Here is a 19,156-nt window from a genome sequence, read left to right as displayed (position 1 = left end):
GTGTCTGTGTGCCCGCTCTGTGTCTGTGTGCCCGCTCTGTGTCTGTGTGCCCGCTCTGTGTCTGTGTGCCCGCTCTCTGTGACTCCTCTGTGCCCGCTCTCTGTGACTCCTCTGTGCCCGCTCTCTGTGACTCCTCTGTGCCCGCTCTCTGTGACTCCTCTGTGCCCGCTCTCTGTGACTCCTCTGTGCCCGCTCTGTTTGTCTCATGCGGGACTGAGCCTGTGGAGTCTCGCGTATGAGGTCGGCAGGGGGCGGATAAGTTTAGAGCACCAATCGCTGACTTTGCATGACGGCAGTAGGCAGAGCCGTAACGTGCATAGCGTAGCGCAGCTTCAGCCAACGACGATCCTCTTCGTGTATGACGACACAGCAGTGGGCGGAGCGAAGCCATACAGCAACACAGCGGGCGGCGGAATACCGCAGCTTCTCTAGATCGTCTTGATAGGTACCGCGGTTTTGGTTTAAAACCGTGAAACAGTTCAGCCCTACTGACCATATAATCAGGGATGTTGAGCTCCAGTCCTCCAGGGCAGAGGTCCATAAATGGATGGAACTAAATCAGGAAAGGTGTAGTTCATCACGTAGAACACATTTCTCCATTTCTCAGTACATCCTAAACACCGGCATGGACATAGTCCTTCAGGAATGGAGTTGGACACCTGTAATCTATGTGATCATCCATGCTATACAAGTTCTCACCTGCCTCTTATAGACCTAGAAGTGTTTTCACTACCATGTTCTCTCCACAGGAAACGAGAGTGGCCACACATATTGAGGAGCTGGGGAAGAAGGAGAGCACGCTCCCTCCAAAATACAGACACTTGTTAGATGTAAGTGCTGCACACATGCCCATAGCAGGCTGTGCCTTCCTCACATTCCCATTATACTAAGCATCATCATTATTCATCTTCTAGGGGAAATCTGATGGGAAGACGGCTCCTCCACCTCCTGAAGAACAGGTAAGTCACACGCATGGCTTATTCATTTGTACAGATTGTCTATGAGATGCTAATAATTACAAGTTGATACAAATTTCTAGGAAATGTAATACAGGTTGGGATTGGACCAACCAAAATCCTCAGCTAGTGAATTGTATTGATCCAATTCCAAGCTGAGTCAATGTGCATAAAAATGAACATAACATTTGCATCAACTCAGAATTATTAGCATCTCATTGACAATCTCTATTCTTTTCTGTGTCAGACATAAGGGCTTTTTATTGTCATCTGTTTGTGCTTATTGGTGGCACTCCTGGGCAGGGGAGGAAATGTAAGGGGTTGAATCCATTATAGAATTTAATATCTTGTCATTTATTACATAAACCAGGTGAGTAATGTGTACTTTCCATGAAATCAGGTTTTATTTGATATATTATTGTTACACACTGGCAAATACATTGGAGAGTGACAGCACAGTTGAGGGTGACTTGCAGCACTTTGATAGCAGGGGAAGGGAGGGATAGAGCTATAGATTGCATTGTTCCGCCTGCTGTCTCCAAGCCTAGAAAATGGGTGTGGGGAGGGGTTGTTTCTATAAATGTTGCACGTTCCAAGTTTGGCTGCACCACGTCTTTATCGCTGTAATGTTTAATTTGGTTTACTTTTCTGAAGCTTATTGGAAATGGCTATTTACAGAAGTGCAAACTATATTTCACATCTAAATGCAAAATCTAATAAGTGACAACACAGCTAGTGCAGTATGTACGGCACTGCCCTGCCTGTCTGACATCTTACAACAGCATTTTCCTGCACTGCAGCGGTATGTGGCCTTCTCCCTGCAGTCTGGCTGTCGGTACCAAGCTCAGACCCCTATTATGAACTGGTCATTCACAGCTTATGACCCATTTACACTGGTCACTATTCTGAGCCTTGTATGTGGTTTGACACTGCTGCTGTCCATGGTGGGAGTACAGGGTGATTCAGACTCCATACAGGTGAGAGGGCCACCTGTCCCTGCAGCCAGCAGTTTGATTAGCATATGTGAAGATGGAGGGTGCACTCAGGCAACGGTGGGGAAGATGCAGCACTGATCACCACTAGGCATCACTTTTGGCATGGACGGCCATAACACTAGATAGCATGTGCCACTCTGTGGAAAGCTCACATCACTTGACACAAGTTCAGCAGAGCAGTCTGAGCTTAGACCTGACAGGCAGGAAGCTGAGAGAGAAAGCAATGCACACACACAAACAGAAAAATGCTGGCGTGAGAGGCAACCTGGCTAGGGTAGTGCCTTGCACATTGCGCTAGCCCTGCAGTCACTTGTGCATCTTCCAACTGGATTTCTTCTAAGGAAACCCGAAGTAGGTGCAACTGCATAGTCCTTTAGATCAGGGTTTCTCAACACAGTCCTCAAGTACCCCCAACAGTACATGTTTTGTAGAGAACCACACACATCCACAGGTGTTAGACATTAGTGTCTCAGCAGAGCTCATTACCTCTGTGGATTTCCACAAAAGATGCACTGTGGTGGGTTCTTGAGGGCTGAGTTGAGAAACCCTGCCAGAAGATGCCAGTTGCTGCTTTTTCTTCAGCTTTTCCTTCAAGTTCACATATTTCTCTTTGCCACACTGACAGTGCTGTGGCAATATGGCAGGGCCACTCAGTGCATTTGAATGGGAGAAGTATTGACTTACATATCCATAGGAAGCCATGAGTGTAATACACATCTGTCACTCAGGAACCACAGCTCCAAGCAGAGACCCGTCCATCAGGATGCTCCAGGCAGGAAAGGTTAAGATCAGTTGGGCCAGAACAGAAGCTTGCAGTGAAGCAGGTTATTTCAGTGCCAATGAGTGCCTGGTAAAATGGGTGTCACATAGACCGCAATGTTAATTGTAGCTATGCCCGCTCCCAGTGGAGTCATTTGAGTGCTGGTAAAACCTGATAATTATTGTAATAGGCGGCACTTATAGCATCATTAGAGGGAGAATGGGGACAAGTTTGGCGATAGTAAAATATTGGTAAAAATTACTGATATTTTGCTATGGGAATGAGCTAGAGGCCTATAGTAGAAAATCGGTCATTAACAGATATTTAACCAGCACCTTTTGGTGCACAAATTACCGCGGTGCCCTTTTCCGATGTACACGCTTGCAGAACTTGTCTAATATAGCGGTGAATCAGTGAAGAGGCTTGCACCCCAGGGGGCGCTCTACCTTACTTCTCTATGATATTTTAGCTGTACTGCCCTGCAACATAATTTTGAGAGAATGATTAGACTTTTTTTTCCCTTGATGCAAACAATGTGTCTTTTCATCGGAATAAGATTGTCACTTCACAGCCAGAAGAGTGATGTGTCTCCTATCACACTACCATAAGAGGTTTACAGCTATTACAATAAAACATCACATGAAGGGCTCGATTCACTAAACCGTGATTACTCATATCGCGGCCGCGCCAGCGGTTTCATGCTTTCGTGCGCAATCACAAAAATTCACAATTGCACGTGGAAATTCGTGATTGCGCATATGAGTTATCACGGTTTAGTGGATCGACCCCGAACTGTGATACTGAAGTATTATTTGACATGTGAACAGAAACCGTTTTTGGACAGTAAATTGTATAATAATTATTACTTATTTATAAAGCACCAACATATTCCGTGGCACTGTACCAATGTAAGAAACAAACATGGGGTACATAATAATAGACCATGGTATACACCAATATACAAAATGCAGAATTGGTACAAAATACAGAATTGGTAATTGGCTATACATTTTCAGCCCCTGTCGGAGGGTGACCTGCTGGATGAATTGGATAAAGACTTTGCATGTCCCCAGTCCCCGGCTGCACAGCCCACACCTGCCACCAAACCACAGGTAAGTCTGTCACTAGTATTCAGTATATTCACCAGGCTCACTGTTTATCATTTCAGGTATTCCTTTAGCTATAGGATGACTGTTGTGCTTTGTTCTTGCAGGATGCCCCAGTGAAGAAGGCGGCGGAGCCTGAGGCTGTGGTTAGTGCTGCCTCTGCCTCAGCTGTCCAGGCTTCTGTAAGTAGCTGTATCAGTCTACCTTTTATCTATAGAACATGTAAGCATTCCATCCCATCATGTTACTGCTTGCTTTCTGCTCTCACTTCTCTGAATGGAGACACTTGCAGCATGTGCCTATGAGCTGCTGGAGGTGATGGGACACTGCAAGAGACAGTGGCATGTCCAGTTTGTTAGTACTAGGCAGTTTGTTTCCTATACTCCTATCCTACACATAGGATGTTGATCTGATTGGCCTAAATCCAATCTGAATACAATGTTCATTAGCTGGACTCACAAGCTAGAATTATTTACATCCCACTGACCATCTCTACATTGGATTAGTCAAAGTTGTCTATTTAGTGGTTTGGATTTTCCATCCTCGCCAGAGTCCTAACATAGGATGCTGACAGAATAAGCAGAGTTTATTAAAAAGGAACCAGAGGTGAGAAACAGAAGGAGGCTGCCATGTTTATTTCCTTTAAAGGATACCAGATCCCAAAAGAAGATGAGAAATAAGGGGGAGCAGGCATGTATGGTGAGCTGTCCTGATGCTCAAGAAATACCCCCCCTTCCCCCCGGGTTTCCTCCTTGCTGCCCCCTCAGGTACCTGTAAATGCCCTGCGGCCCCATCTTCCAGTCGGCTGGGTCAGGATCCAGTGCGCCTGTGCTGGCCGGGCTGCACTCGTACTAAGGCACACATCTGTGGCCGAAAGCACTCAACGCAAGCGTCTGATGCACAGAGCGCTTTCGACTGTGGTTGCGTGCTGTAGTACGCGTGCAGCCTGGCTAGCGCAGGCACACTGGATCCCGACCGGAAGACGGGGCCACAGGGCAGTTACAGGTACCCAAGGGGGCAGAAAGGAGAACGCCGGGACGGTGAGCATCAGGACAGCTGGCAATACTTGCCTGCCACACCCTGTTTCTCATCTTCTTTCGGGCTCTGGTATCCTTTAAACAATACCAGTTGCCTGGCAGTCCTGCTGATCTTTCTGGTCAGTAGTGTCTGAATCACACATCTGAAACAAGCATGCGACATGGCGCATCTTTAGTAATTGTTATGTGGTGACATACCTGCCAAAATCGGAACAATATGTTATTTCAGTTTTTGTGTGATTCCATTGTTCCGTTAGTGTGGGCCTTTAGAGGCAGTGAATCATCAGGACAGCCAGGCAATGTGCATCATTTAAAAGGAAAAAAATGTCAGCCACCATATGTCTCTCACCTCAGATTCCCTTCAGACTGGAAACAACTGCTAACTTGCATATCATTCAACAACACCCACTGTGGTTCACTGTTATCCAGGTGAGGTCTGCAGTCTCTGATCACAATCTCTGGTTGGATTACTTACTGAATGATGTATGACCTGACCACTGGAGATGTCTTAATAGAAGCTGCATACAGCTGTGTTTACTGACTGAAGCAAAACCAGCATTACAAAGGACAAGTTCCAGTTAAGTTTTGTTACAGTCAAAATCATTTTGATTGTAAACCAGTTCTTACAGGAAACGCCAGCTGATCTCTGATATGCTTTGCCGGATAGTTCACTAGGGCTGTTGCTGTTTACAGGTATTGCAGTGAAAAAGCTTATATAAATACATAGATTGAGGTGCCTCCAAGACCTCCTGGAATAACTGTGAAACAAGAAGAACCAGGAGCCAAATGGTGCAGTATGTCTGGATATCTGGATTAGGATAGGTAATTAGATGTAATACTTACTGCAACCACCATCTGCATGGAGATGCGCGCCCCCGCTCAGGTTTTGTGATACAGGAACTGGATGGTCGCACTTCTAAGTAGTTTTCTAGGGCCAACTAAAAAAACTACAGCCTCCCAAATGAGGTGTATACAGGATACAACAATAATTTTGGAGAGGCCCAATAAGTTAAATTGCTTAAAAACTGTTTAAAAAGGAGGGGTAAGCAGGCCATACACTAGCTGATTTTCCTGTCGATATACAGCAGATTCTATCACTTTGATCAAATCTGCTGTGAAATCAATTATGCAAATGTTGCCTAATCCATCAATTTGTGACCAAAAACAATTCGGTCAAGATGCAAAAAAATGTTGCTTGAACGCTGGCAGGTTGGGAGCAGGTCAGTAGTAGCATTCAATATGGCGATGAAGAATAGTGGCAGTACGCTCACCTGTCCAGCTGGCGTCTGCCCTCTTGGGTCCGATGCTTCATCTGGTGGGTCTCCTCCTCCTCCTCCGTCTGTCCTCTGCCGTATCATGTGACAAGTTCATACACTAGAGCTCTGGCAGCGTACATGCCGGAGCTGTAGTGTTTAAACTAGCTTGTCACATAACCAGGAAGAGAAGTGGGACACTGGGAGGAGGAGAACCCACATGAAGCACCAGACCCGGGAAGACATGTGCCAGCCGGACAGGTGAGACTGAGTACCACTGCTGGCTGGGGTAGCACAGATCGGGGCTGGCCTGGGGCAGCGCGACAACAGCAGCTCCACAGATTTTGAATCCATTTCATGCTGAAATTGTGGACAGACAATAGAGCCCTCTCTGATCAGATTCAATTAGGAGGCATCTATACGATGGTTGATCTGGTGGCCATCTACAAATGCGTGGTCATCTGTACTGTTAGTCTTGCCTTTCCTGTAGAGAAAGGCCAGCAATAACTAGAAGTGTATGTTTTTTATTAAGCTTAATAAAACTTCCACTTTCTACAGACGTAAGACCAACACTACCTCTCCTTTGAAACTGTTTTTATGTCTTTTATCAAATCGTGTGCCTCTGAAATAGTTCTTGTTTCCTATATAAGCACATATTTCTGATAATGTGTTAGTACAGCAGTTCCATGGTGTTTGGTACCAACTGACAGTTTTTACTGGTCCTCTAACTTGCTTTGTCTTTTGTTGCACAGTATCCTATGTAATAAAACTCCTGTGTCCCTTCGTCATCTTGTCCGTGTGTTTGCGCTACTGTGCATGTGCAGCACGGACAGCGTTGGGACAGGAGGACAGGGCCAGGGAGCTGGGTGGGCGTGTGCACTGATGGACAGGTGCGCACGCGGATTGGCTCACAGTGATCACGAGGTCAGGAGCCAATGAAATCGGCTCCTGATAGGCTCAGGGAGCTTTGCTGTCATACCGACAGCAGAGCGAGGGGTCTGCAGTGGCGAAAGAGCAGCGCGATTGGCGGAAGTGTGCGGGGGGCTAATCTAAAAGAGATAACAGGTGCCAAACAGGGCGTAGATTTCAATCGGCGTGGTCCGGAAGCGGTTAAGGACTGAATTCCATTGCAAACTCAGCTGATATCTCAGTAATGATCTATTATGACATGTACTGTGTGGTGAAAGTGTGACCAAACCTGCAGGTTTCATTTATGCCAATTACAGCAATCTGACCTTGACATTTAGTGCTTGATATATTCCACATAGATGCTCATTAGCAGCACACCGGTACTTTTAATAAATGCTAATAATATAAGTTCAGGATTATCGTGTATATATAAAAGCCATCATTCATTCCTGATTTCCCTTCTCTTCTCTGTTTGTCTGTAGAAGGCAGTCACTTGTAAAGCCCCTCCTAAAGTCGACCCCCTGGATGCCCTGGCCAGCACATTAGGTACCCGGCAAGAAGATCCAAAAGACAAGAAACCTGTTGCCGATAAAGTAAAGGTAATATAGGGGGTGCTGGTAGCAACAGAGTTGCATAGATATGATGCATCCACTGCATACACTCTAAGGTGGCCACACACCATACAATTTTTTTTTTCCCTGATTAAAGAATTCTGATTATTTTTGGTTGAACGAAAATTCAGATTCTTCCAAGCAATGTACCACACATCCTTTAGATGCAATCGGAAATTACATGTACATGGAAAGCATGGGGTTTTTTTTTTGCATCCGTCCGTAGAATGACACATAAATGCATAAGAGATCTCGGAGGGAACTCTGGTTGAAAGGTCAAAAGGAAGATGGCATTCACATATATACCGGTACTATTCATATGAACTAACATATTTACCATACATATATAACCCCCATCTATAAATACACTATTACCACAAGAAGACCTAGCGTAGTGGCTGGATGGTGTAATGGTTAAGGCCTCTGACACAGGAGACCTGGGTTCGAATCTCAGCTCTGCCTGTTCAGTAAGCCAGCACCTATTCAGTAGGAGACCTTAGACAAGTCTTACTAACACTGCTACTGCCTATAGAGCGCGCTCTTGTGGCTGCAGCTCTGGTGCTTTGAGTCCGCCAGGAGAAAAGTGCGATATAAATGTTATTTGTCTTGTCTTGTCTACGGTCTTTGCACTATATGTATCCCCTCCATAAACTTGTTTCCTACTATAGCAGAAAATTGACCCTTTTTTGTCCATTGACGGTGTCCACTGACGGAGCCTATAGTTTTTGTAGGATCTGTTTACACTTGTAAAACCGCATCCGATCCAATGGATCCTTTGTGGGCAGCAGAACACAAAATTGGAACCTGCACGATAATTGCTGGACAGTGGATGCCTTTCCCACAGAAGCCTATGATGGAAATGCATCTGCTCCGGACTCCAACCGGACCACAATGGCCCATCGTAGCAGACAATACGATTTCTGCTCCCGCTGGTCATTGAAGTTTCAGCTCTAGTTGGAAGCAAGCCTAAAGCACACAAGCTCTACTGCTGATCCTGGTAGAATTTTACAATGTTACACAGTGGTTTCTTTGTGACGCAGTGACACTTATATACATGTTAGGGCACTGATAAATCACTCATTGACAGGATTACTGATAAAAAAAATAACTCCACTATCTACTTTTTTTTTCTAATATTAATTACAACAGCACTGCTTTATTATTTTTAACATAACCACTTTTATAATTTATACATTTTCCTACTCACCCATTTTTAATGATACATTTCATATTTTTTCTTACACTGTCACACTACTTCCTTGTTTCTATCTATCGCTAATAAAGTCATCCTCACACTGAATTCTACTGTATAATTTTAATTGGTTTTACAGAAATTGTCAATCTACCACACACCATACAATCTTACAAAAAAATTGATCAGAAATTTCCGCCACTCCTGATTGAGGAACGTTGAAAAAAGGGACATCGGAATGGATTTTTCACACAAATAGGAAAACAATAAAACGTTTTATTTATCTATACACCCCACCATTTTTAATGAATTACCATAAAATCGGATCATTTTATTGTATAGTGTGTGGCCACCTTTATACTGTCATAATGCAATTATTTCTGTCCCTTCATATTTCTGTCCCTTCCTGCTTCTCCAATCCACAGAAGGGTTTTTCAAAATGTGTCTCATAATCTGGTGCTGTTGTCCAGACTGGGTTGTTCCCCAATATTATCCATAATTAGCCCTCACAGAGGCAGCAGTTACAGCTGTGCCCTCATCGCTGCCTTTCTTCGATCTTTAGGTAACACCTTCTCTCTGTTTCTTACTAGTTTTTCTGACAGGGCGGGTTTTGCTTTCCCCTAGGAAAAAACAGGCAAAGAACACAGAGACAAGCTGGGTGAAGATGAGGAGACAATACCTCCGGAGTACAGACTAAAGGAAGTGAAGGTAGGCAGATGGCATTCTCAGGTATTATGGCGGCAATGCTTCTGCTGGCTCCTGTTACAGCAATGACTTATTCTGTATATTCATGGCTTCCTCCAGTAACCACCTTAACAGTATCAGTAGTATTGATGTTGCCGGCATGTATACTGTTATCATCACATTGTTATGTTGTACCTGCTGAGTTCCAGTGATTATTCTCTGGTTTTATTGCAGGACAAGGATGGGAAGCCTCTCTTGCCAAAACCAGAAGAAAAGCCTAAGGTAAGCCTGCCACAGTCCTTTATCACTCCCATTCTTCCAAAATGGTAAAGTCTATGTAGGTGAATGAGACTAAAGTCCAGTAAAATAGTTATGTGGTCTCACAGCAGCTCTCCTCAACTAGCCTCCATTACTTTTTCATCTACAATGATCCACACACAGGCCACTGGATGCCACAGCAATAAACCAAATCTTTTTTTTCTTAGTTGTACTGTTCATGGCATTCTGTTATACAACAGGAAGTGTTATGCTGGGTACACACTATGAGATTTTCTGGCCGATTTACTGTCAGATCGATTATTTCCAACATGTCCGATTTGCTTTCTGATCGATCTCCGAGCATTTTCCAATCGATTTCCGTTCACTTTAATAGGATGTTGATCGGAAAATGCTCGGAAATCGATCGGAAAGCAAATCGAACATGTTGGAAATAATCGATCTGACAGTAAATCGGGCAGAAATTCTCAGTGTGTACCCAGCATAAGTGTACAGGTGTGCTATGTGATGTATATCACCATAAGCATAACAAACAACACATTCTTATCATTATATGCATGTCCCCTCTTTCTAATATAACCTGAATATTATTTGGTCATCACTAGTCAACACTCCCTCTAACTGACTTAAAGGGAACCTGAACTGACAGACCTATGGATACTGTCATATTTATTCAATTTTAAACCATGCATATTGGCTGGCTTCATCTGCCTATTGCGCCATAGACCCTGAACAAGCGTATGCAGATAAGGTGTTTCTGACTGAAGTCTGTTCATTAGTCATATGCTTGTTTCAAGTGTGTGAGCCAGACACTACTGCAGCCAAAGAGATCAGCAGGAATGCCAGGCAACTGGTTTGGTTTAAAAGGATATCAGTATGGAAGCCTTCATATCCCTCTCAGTTCAGGTGTCCTTTAAGGGTGCCACACACTGGAACGCTGCCACCTGATGTGGCAAAAATATAGATTCCTCCCTGATCTGAATCTATTCCTTTCACACACTGCACCCATTTTCAATAGATTTCAGCAATGATTTTTATCATAGCAAATGAAGGTTTTGTACAGTTATTTTCTGTATGACTGATCCCCTCCTAACCTCTGTGCTATACATCTCTAGTCCTTGTCAGAGAGTGACCTGCTGGATGAATTGGACTTTGCATCTCCACAGTCCCCAGCTGTAAAGCCAGCTCCCGCCACCAAACCACAGGTAAGTCTGTCACTGGTATATCCGCCAGACTAAGCTGTACATTGCACATGTTCCATTCAGCTTTATGTTTATTTTTGTGCTTTGTTCTTTAAGGATTCCACAAAGAAGGCGACCGAGCCGGAGGCTGTGGTTAGTGCTGCCTCTGCCTCAGCTGTCCATGCTGCCCCTTCTGTAAGTAGCACAGTATCTACCTGTGTTATGCCAGTGTCTACCTTTATGTGTAGGATAGGTAGGGAGATCTTCCCAGCAGTTTGCAGTCCACTGTCATTGCCTTGAATGGAAATGCTTAAAAGAATTGTCAGGCAAAAAAAAAAAAATGAGTTTCACTTACCTGCGGGCCGCATTGCTTACATTTTTTAGCATTCCCACTGGTGCAGGAACATTAATGCATACATTTTTTTAGCGTTAGCTGTGTAACTCTAACAAATTTTAGCGTTAGCATTGCAATGCGAAAATGTGTTAGCGTTGCATCACTAACGCTAAAATATGTACCCGTTAATGTTCCTGTACCAGCGGGAATGCTAAAAAATGTAAGCAATGCGGCCCACCGACCCTGAGGTCGGCAAAAATGAAACCAGCTGGCGGTGGGGGACTGGAGCAGCAGTGAGTGACTACGAGGGCACAGGATGGCTGCATGGGGCTGGTAGAAGCCCCAGGTAAGTGAAACTCATTTTTTTAATTTTGCTTGGACCTTCCCTTTAAAGCAAGTTGTAATGAGCTGCGGGGTGTGACGGGACTCTGCCGGAAGCAGCTCACTGGTATTGTCTCCAACATCCGACTGTATTCCAGACATGTGGACGGATCCTATGTTATCTGTAGGATTTGTTCGCACATGACCAATTTGAACGTATCTGTTGCAGTAGCAGAATGCAAAACTGCACAATTTTGGTGGGACTCTGTACAGACCATGGACTTGTCATCTTGTCATTGTATGCCATCTATAAATACATGGACTGAAACAGTGGATCTTGTATTCACTGTGACTGTCCATGTCAAGAACTCAGTGTAATGTGAACCTAACCAGAAAATAAGCGGTTTCTCAGGCACTAGTGTCTGAATAAGGCAATTTAAGAAAAAAAGGGAGTCCAGGTTTGCTGGATCACTTACAATATTCTGAGTGGAGATGCCTTATAAAGCGGTATCATAAAGTTTTAATTATGACCCAGAAGGTGTTATGGTTGAAATATTGTCGCAATATTACGCAACACACCGTACTCTGCTGCCATTGTTACCAGTATTTTTCAGTGCGCTGCTTTTCTCTAGTGTGGCTTGTCTTTGGATACACACAAAAAAAAAACATTTAATGAAAATTAATAAATTCTTCCATGCACTCTATAATTATCACCTGGGACTGAATTCCACCACTTCCTAGCCTGAGCTGTTATTACAACATTATTTGTAAAGTGCTTTTCTCCCTTAGTGCTCAAAGCTCATAAGTATGGCTCAGAGCATTATTTGGTTGATTGGTAAATTGTGGTACAGAGGAAGAATTCTAAAAGTCTGCAATTGCCAGGCTAATCGGGTGGCATTTCAGTCTGTATTTAAGTAACTCCAGGGATGGGAATGTCTTTACTGAGTGTGGTAGGGAATTCCAAAGGGTAGGGGCAGTATGACCGAAAGCTCTGGCTCCAAAGGTTTTGAGGTGCACTCTGAGAGTGACCAGGTTTATGGATCCTGCTGATCTGAGGTTGTAGGAGGTGTGTACAGTTTCAGCAAGTCCTTAATTTTTATTGGCCGATATATCACTGGGAATCCTCTATGGCATGCACAGTGGTTAAAGTATGTTCAAAAGTGCAGGTTTTATTACATAGTCATTATAGCAATGTAACATTTATTTGTGTTTGGTGCCAAATATGTACCACATAACTGCTTATTGGTGACACTGGTACTGCTAACAAATTCACTTTAGGATTATGTATAAGAACTTTTTAATGCCATTATTTATTTTCATTTCTCTTCCATCTCTTTTCTGTTTGTAGAAAGCCGCCACTAGTAAAGCCCCACCTAAAGCAGACCCCCTGGATGCCCTGGCCGGCACATTAGGGACCAGGCAAGAAGATCCAAAAGACAAGAAACCTGTTGCTGATAAAGTAAAGGTAATATATTGTGTGCTGGTTGGGCAATTGTTCTCATGGTTGCATGGACCACAGTGACTGCCGCTGGTCAAAGGTTGCCATGCTGCCAGACATCTACAACTATATCCAGCGTAACCTTTAATGTTCTCATTTCCTGATCGCTATGCAGGATTCAGCTGCTTGTTGTATTAGCACAGCTGTTTTTCTGTTGTTGTTTTTTTTAGCTGATTTTCTTAGCTTTGTATTTCTCTTTTTTCTACTTTTCATCTTTCTGTGTTCGCACCAAAAACTTTCCGGCTGCCCCAGATCCAGTTATCTGTGCTTCTTGCTTACTGCTCCTCCTGTGCAGATGAAGGGGTAGGGCAAGTGCCAGTACTATGAGCAGAGTGCAAACTGCTATATTCCCTAGTGTTAGCCATACTGGGCCCTGGCAGGGGTGGCAGTTTCAGTAAGTACTGTTCATTATGCACAGCTGAGTATAGACCAAGAACAATGATTACAGACCATAATATACACGTTCCGAGAACCATTTGGCGACAACTTCAAGTGTCATAGGAAACCTGCAGTGTGTTTGTAAAGATATATATTTATCCTATGATGCCACTACCTGTGTGTCAGGTATGAGAGTAATCATTATAACACCCAACAAAAAGACTAAAACAACCAATATTGGTATATAATCTTTGTAGATCATCTCTGTCAAAAATGTATTTAGTACCTCCACTCAGACAGGAAGACAAGGGAAAAACTCAAACCTCATTAAACAAAAAGTTCCAAGTGCCATCAAAATACAGGCTTGTATGCCAATACGTTATCTCTAGTGTATTGATTCACCCAAGAGTTGACTTATTGCAGAGGAGACTCTATAGGCCAGGATAGATCACCCGAATCAGCGGCCATTGTTCCGGCTGGCATGAAGGCTTACATGCTGTGAACAGACACACATGGCTGCTGCAAGCAACTATTGTAGTGTTATTATAGTTCTGCAGAGTGACAGAGCAGTGGCTGGATCTTCATACGGTGGTTTCATGTGACTACAAAGAACACAACTGCTCTGTTCAGAAGGAAAAGGCTAAGAAGCAGAGCGTAAAAATCTATGAGGAACACTTCCTCTCTGTATTTATTTTTAAAGCACTGACAGGAAGGTTTTTGCATTCCCCTAGGAAAAAACAGGCAAAGAACACAGAGACAAGCTGGGAGAAGATGAGGAGACAATACCTCCGGAGTACAGACTAAAGGAAGTGAAGGTAGGCAGATGGCATTCTCTGGTATTATGGCGGCAATGCTTCTGCTGGCTCTGGTTACAGAAATGACTTTTTCATGGCTTCCTCCAGTGATCACTATAATGGTATCTGTAGTATTGATGTTGCCGGCATGTATACTGTTATCATCATATTATGTTGTACCTGCTGAGTTCCAGTGATTATACTCTGCTTTTATTGTAGGATAAGGATGGGAAGCCTCTCTTGCCAAAACCAGAAGAAAAGCCTAAGGTAAATCTGTCATAGTCCTTTATCACTCTTATTCTTCCATGATAGTAAAGTCTTTGTAGGTGACTAAGGGGTTGATTCACAAAGGCTACTTATTTTTTACCTTAACTGTTAGGAGTGCTAATGCATGTGATAAACAAATAAGGAGAGATCATTAATGAGATATATAATAAAAATAAGGAGAGCTAAACCATGAGCTATATCAAATGAGAGCTAAACCATGATTTATGTCAAATAAGAAAAGCTACAGTGGTTTGCAAAAGTATTCGGCCCCCTTGAAGTTTTCCACATTTTGTCACATTACTGCCACAAACATGAATCAATTTTATTGGAATTCCACGTGAAAGACCAACACAAAGTGGTGTACACGTGAGAAGTGGAACAAAAATCATACATGATTCCAAACGTTAAAAAAAAAAATTAACTGCGGTGTGCGTAATTATTCAGCCCCCCTGAGTCAATACTTTGCAGAACCATCTTTTGCTGCAATTACAGCTGCCAGTCTTTTAGGGTATGTTTCTACCAGCTTTGCACATCTAGAGACTGAAATCCTTGCCCATTCTTCTTTGCAAAACAGCTCCAGCTCAGTCAGATTAGATGGACAGCGTTTGTGAACAGCAGTTTTCAGATCTTGCCACAGATTCTCGATCGGACTTTGACTGGGCCATTCTAACACATGGATATGTTTTGTTTTAATCCACTCCATTGTTGCCCTGGCATTATCTTTAGGGTCGTTGTCCTGCTGTAAGGTGAACCTCCGCCCCAGTCTTAAGTCTTTTGCAGACTCCAAGAGGTTTTCTTCCAAGACTGCCCTGTATTTGGCTCCATCCATCTTCCCATCACCTCTGACCAGCTTCCCTGTCCCTGCTGAAGAGAAGCACCCCCAGAGCATGATGCTGCCACCACCATATTTGACAGTGGGGATGGTGTGTTCAGAGTGATGTGCAGTGTTAATTTTCTGCCACACATAGCGTTTTGCATTTTGGCTAGAAAGTTACATTTTGGTCTCATCTGACCAGAGCACCTTCTTCCACATGCTTGCTGTGTCCCCCACATGGCTTGTGGCAAACTGCAAACAGGATTTCTCATGCTTTTCTTTTAACAATGGCTTTCTTCTTGCCACTCTTCAATAAAGGCCAACTTTGTACAGTGCATGACTAATAGTTGTCCTATGGACAGAGTCTCCCACCTGAGCTGTAGATCTCTGCAGTTCGTCCAGAGTCACCATGGGCCTCTTGACTGCATTTCTGATCAGCGCTCTCCTTGTTCGGCCTGTGAGTTTAGGTGGACGGCCTTGTCTTGGTAGGTTTACAGTTGTGCCATACTCCTTCCATTTCTGAATGATCGCTTGAACAGTGCTCCGTGGGATGTTCAAGGCTTTGGAATTTTTCTTGTAGCCTAAGCCTGCTTTAAATTTCTCAATAGCTTTATCCCTGACCTGTCTGGTGTGTTCTTTGGACTTCATGGTGTTGTTGCTCCCAATATTCTCTTAGACAACCTCTGAGGCCGTCACAGAGCAGCTGTATTTGTACTGACATTAGATTACACACAGGCACACTCTATTTAGTCATTAGCACTCATCAGGCAATGTCTATGGCAACTGACTGCACTCAGACCAAAGGGGTCTGAATAATTACACACACACCACTTTGCAGTTATTTATTTGTAAAATATGCTTGGAATCATGTAAGATTTTCATTCCACTTCTCATGTGTACACCACTTTGTATTGGTCTTTCACGTGGAATTCCAATAAAATTGATTCGTGTTTGTGGCAGTAATCTGACAAAATGTGGAAACCGTCAAGGGGGCCGAATACTTTTGCAAACCACTGTAAACCATGAGTAATGTCAGATAAGGAGAGCTAAATCATGAGTTAAGTCATTTAAGGAGAAGTAAATCATGAGTTAATAAAGTAAGATAATTTAACAGAAAAGCTTTGGGGTTTTTTTTTTTTGGGGGGGGGGGGGGGGGGGGGGCAGGTACTATAGAAGGACACAGAGGCTGGTCACTGTATACAGAATATGCCTCTGTGTCCTAATATGATTTCACAAACCCACCTCGGGTTCACTTTAAAGTGAGGGAAGCCTCAGGATTCTTTTGCAGCTTCCCTCCGTGCTCTGATGTCCCCCCACAACAGAGCATGGCCACGCATGCGCAGTTGCACACAGACCCGCTCGTACACAAGTGGCTCCAGCTTACTGCGCATGCGTCCTCTCTCGGCTGCTGCTTGGCTGGACTGATGGTAGAGGACCCCCTGTCGCCAGTCTTCTGAGGGGAGGGGGGTTTTGAGCACTCAGCGAGGGGGGGGGGGATGGGGGGCAACAGAACACTGAGGGAAGCCTCAATAGGATTCTAAGGCTTCCCTCTCTTGAGGTAAATATCTAATTTAGTTAGTTAAAGTTATACTGCTTTTGGCATTCTTGTACTGTAAAATAAGTTTAAGTGTACAATTGTGCTGTGACTTATTTCAACAAAAACCTTTCAAGTAATAGAGAAATGGTGGCTTCATACGTGGATAGTTCTGCCTGTGTCTCCTTATGCTGTGAATATCTGACAGTCTTCTCTAGTCAAGCATTTGTTTTCAGGCTGTTGCTAGGCAGGATCTCTTTGTGTGGGATGAGGCAGGCGATTCTGTTTCACATGTGTTCTGTTCCGTAGTATCAGGTTTCAGCTGTGATCATGTAACAGGCATCCTGTCTGCTCTCTGACAGAAGCAGCTCTCCATTCATTTGTTCTGTTTCCTCCCTATGAACATGCAGGAGCTGAGTGAGGACGATCTGCTGGATGCTTTGACGGAAGGTTTTGTCACATCTCCTACAGTTGCACAGTGTGCTCCATTACAGGCCTCAGCGGTACGTTCTATGCTGCTCCTCTCTCCCTCCACATCTGTACCTGTCCTCTCTGCCTCTGCACTTGTCCTTACAGTCCTCAGCGGTACGTTCTATGCTGCTCCTCTCTCCCTCCACATCTGCACCTGTCCTCTCTGCCTCTGCACTTGTCCTTACAGTCCTCAGTGGTATGTTCCATGCTGCTCTCCTTTCTCTGCACCTGTCATTATACCCCGTCGGAATATGTTCCATGCTCCCTCTACCTCTGCACCTGTTATTGTAATCCTCAGTGATACGCTCCATGCTGCTCTCCTCTTGTTGCACCTGTCCTACAGTCCTCAGTAGTAAATTCCATGCTGCTCCCCTCGCCCTCTACCTCTGCACCTGTCTTTATAGTCATCAGCATTATCTTCCATGTTTCTCCTCTCTCTCTCAGTGGTAAGTTTTTTGCTGTTCCCCTTGCCCTCCACCTGAGCACATGTCATTACAGTCCTCAGTGGTATGGTTGCTCCTGTTGTTCCATGCTGCTCCCCTCTTGCTGCACCTGTCCTTACAGTCCTCAGTGGTATGTTCTATGCGTCTCCCCTTGCCCTCTACTTCTGTACCAGTCGTTACCGTCCTTAGTGGTATGGTCCATGTTGCTCCTCTCTCTTTCCACCCCCTGCATCTGTCATCATATATCATCGTCCTCGATGGTATGTTCCATGCTGCTCCCCTCTCCCTCCACCTCTGCACCTGTCATTTTAGCTCTAGCAGTGTTTGGTATTTGATGGCATCATGAATATACCCTTAATTGTTTATAGAAAGTTTCTGGAATGTCTGGCTCTGAAGAGGTTGTGTCCTGTTCCAAAGCTTCATCTGTACAGTCTGGAGCTCCACAATCACCTGCAAACTCAGTGAGTTCTTTAGGTTTTAGTTTTTAGATACGATCTCAAGTGATGTATGAGGTCTTAGTTGTCTTTGCATTGTATCTCCTGTACATCTATGAATGTGTCCTTTGCATCACTGCAACCGTTGCTGCTTTCTGACAGTCCATACTCATCCAGCAGAGCAACAAGCTGCATCTTGCAGATGACTCTCATCATATCCTGCACTAGGCAGACACCCATATGCCGATGGGTTGGGCTGTACATATCTATGCTTGAAAAGAGCTGTCCTTCACAATGCTGCATCAGTAACTAACTACAGGAGAATACATTGGTTATTGGACACTTAGGGGATGATTCACTATATCCCAGTAACATTTCTGTGAACAAACACAAAGAAGCAACGTACACGTTACATAATGTGAATTGCTCTATATGTGTAACGTGTGCTAAATTACCTGCGTAAATGCCAGTAGAATGGTTGTGCACAGGGGATTTATTGGGGGTTTAGTGAATCCGCCCTTATCTGAAACATTATCTTGTTCATCAAGAATGTAACCACATCTGCAAGAGGCACCCATAACGAGAAGATCATTGCCCAGTGTGGCTGATAGTGGCCAGACAGGTCTACTGTCATATCCATGGGTCTCTTAGCTGTTATGGTGCTCCTACATCTAGCAATGTATGGGCAGATCGACCAAGAGACAGATCTCTCTCTGATCAAATCTGATAATGGAGAGGTCTGTCAGCTGCCCATACACCCCAGACTGATTCCTGATCAATTTCAGCATGAAATCTCTTGGCCTTGTGATGCTGCCTCTGCCACCCAACCACTGTCCCCCTAAATATTAATGTGGCCCCCCCCCCAGTGTCCGTGCATTAAAATATAATCTGCTCCAGTGGCCACAACT

At 44.1% G+C, this 19,156-nt stretch overlaps 1 protein-coding gene across 1 annotated transcript in view; it reads left to right on the top strand.

The window, feature by feature from the left end:
* The window catches only part of CAST (calpastatin), a 242,816-nt gene that overhangs the window by 211,123 nt on the left and 12,537 nt on the right, over positions 1 to 19,156 (top strand). The window contains exons 22-35 of the mRNA XM_068247496.1: positions 750 to 830; positions 915 to 959; positions 3,728 to 3,823; positions 3,925 to 3,999; positions 7,499 to 7,615; positions 9,444 to 9,527; positions 9,738 to 9,785; positions 10,895 to 10,984; positions 11,078 to 11,155; positions 12,964 to 13,080; positions 14,223 to 14,306; positions 14,505 to 14,552; positions 17,311 to 17,403; positions 18,183 to 18,275. Of these exons, the coding sequence (XP_068103597.1) occupies positions 750 to 830; positions 915 to 959; positions 3,728 to 3,823; positions 3,925 to 3,999; positions 7,499 to 7,615; positions 9,444 to 9,527; positions 9,738 to 9,785; positions 10,895 to 10,984; positions 11,078 to 11,155; positions 12,964 to 13,080; positions 14,223 to 14,306; positions 14,505 to 14,552; positions 17,311 to 17,403; positions 18,183 to 18,275 (1,149 nt within the window). The remainder of the gene's footprint in view (positions 1 to 749; positions 831 to 914; positions 960 to 3,727; positions 3,824 to 3,924; positions 4,000 to 7,498; positions 7,616 to 9,443; positions 9,528 to 9,737; positions 9,786 to 10,894; positions 10,985 to 11,077; positions 11,156 to 12,963; positions 13,081 to 14,222; positions 14,307 to 14,504; positions 14,553 to 17,310; positions 17,404 to 18,182; positions 18,276 to 19,156) is intronic.

This window comes from Hyperolius riggenbachi, chromosome 1 (genome assembly GCF_040937935.1).
Source record: "Hyperolius riggenbachi isolate aHypRig1 chromosome 1, aHypRig1.pri, whole genome shotgun sequence".
Classification (NCBI taxonomy): Eukaryota; Metazoa; Chordata; class Amphibia; order Anura; family Hyperoliidae; genus Hyperolius; species Hyperolius riggenbachi.
This window is presented reverse-complemented; position numbering and strand designations above follow the sequence as displayed.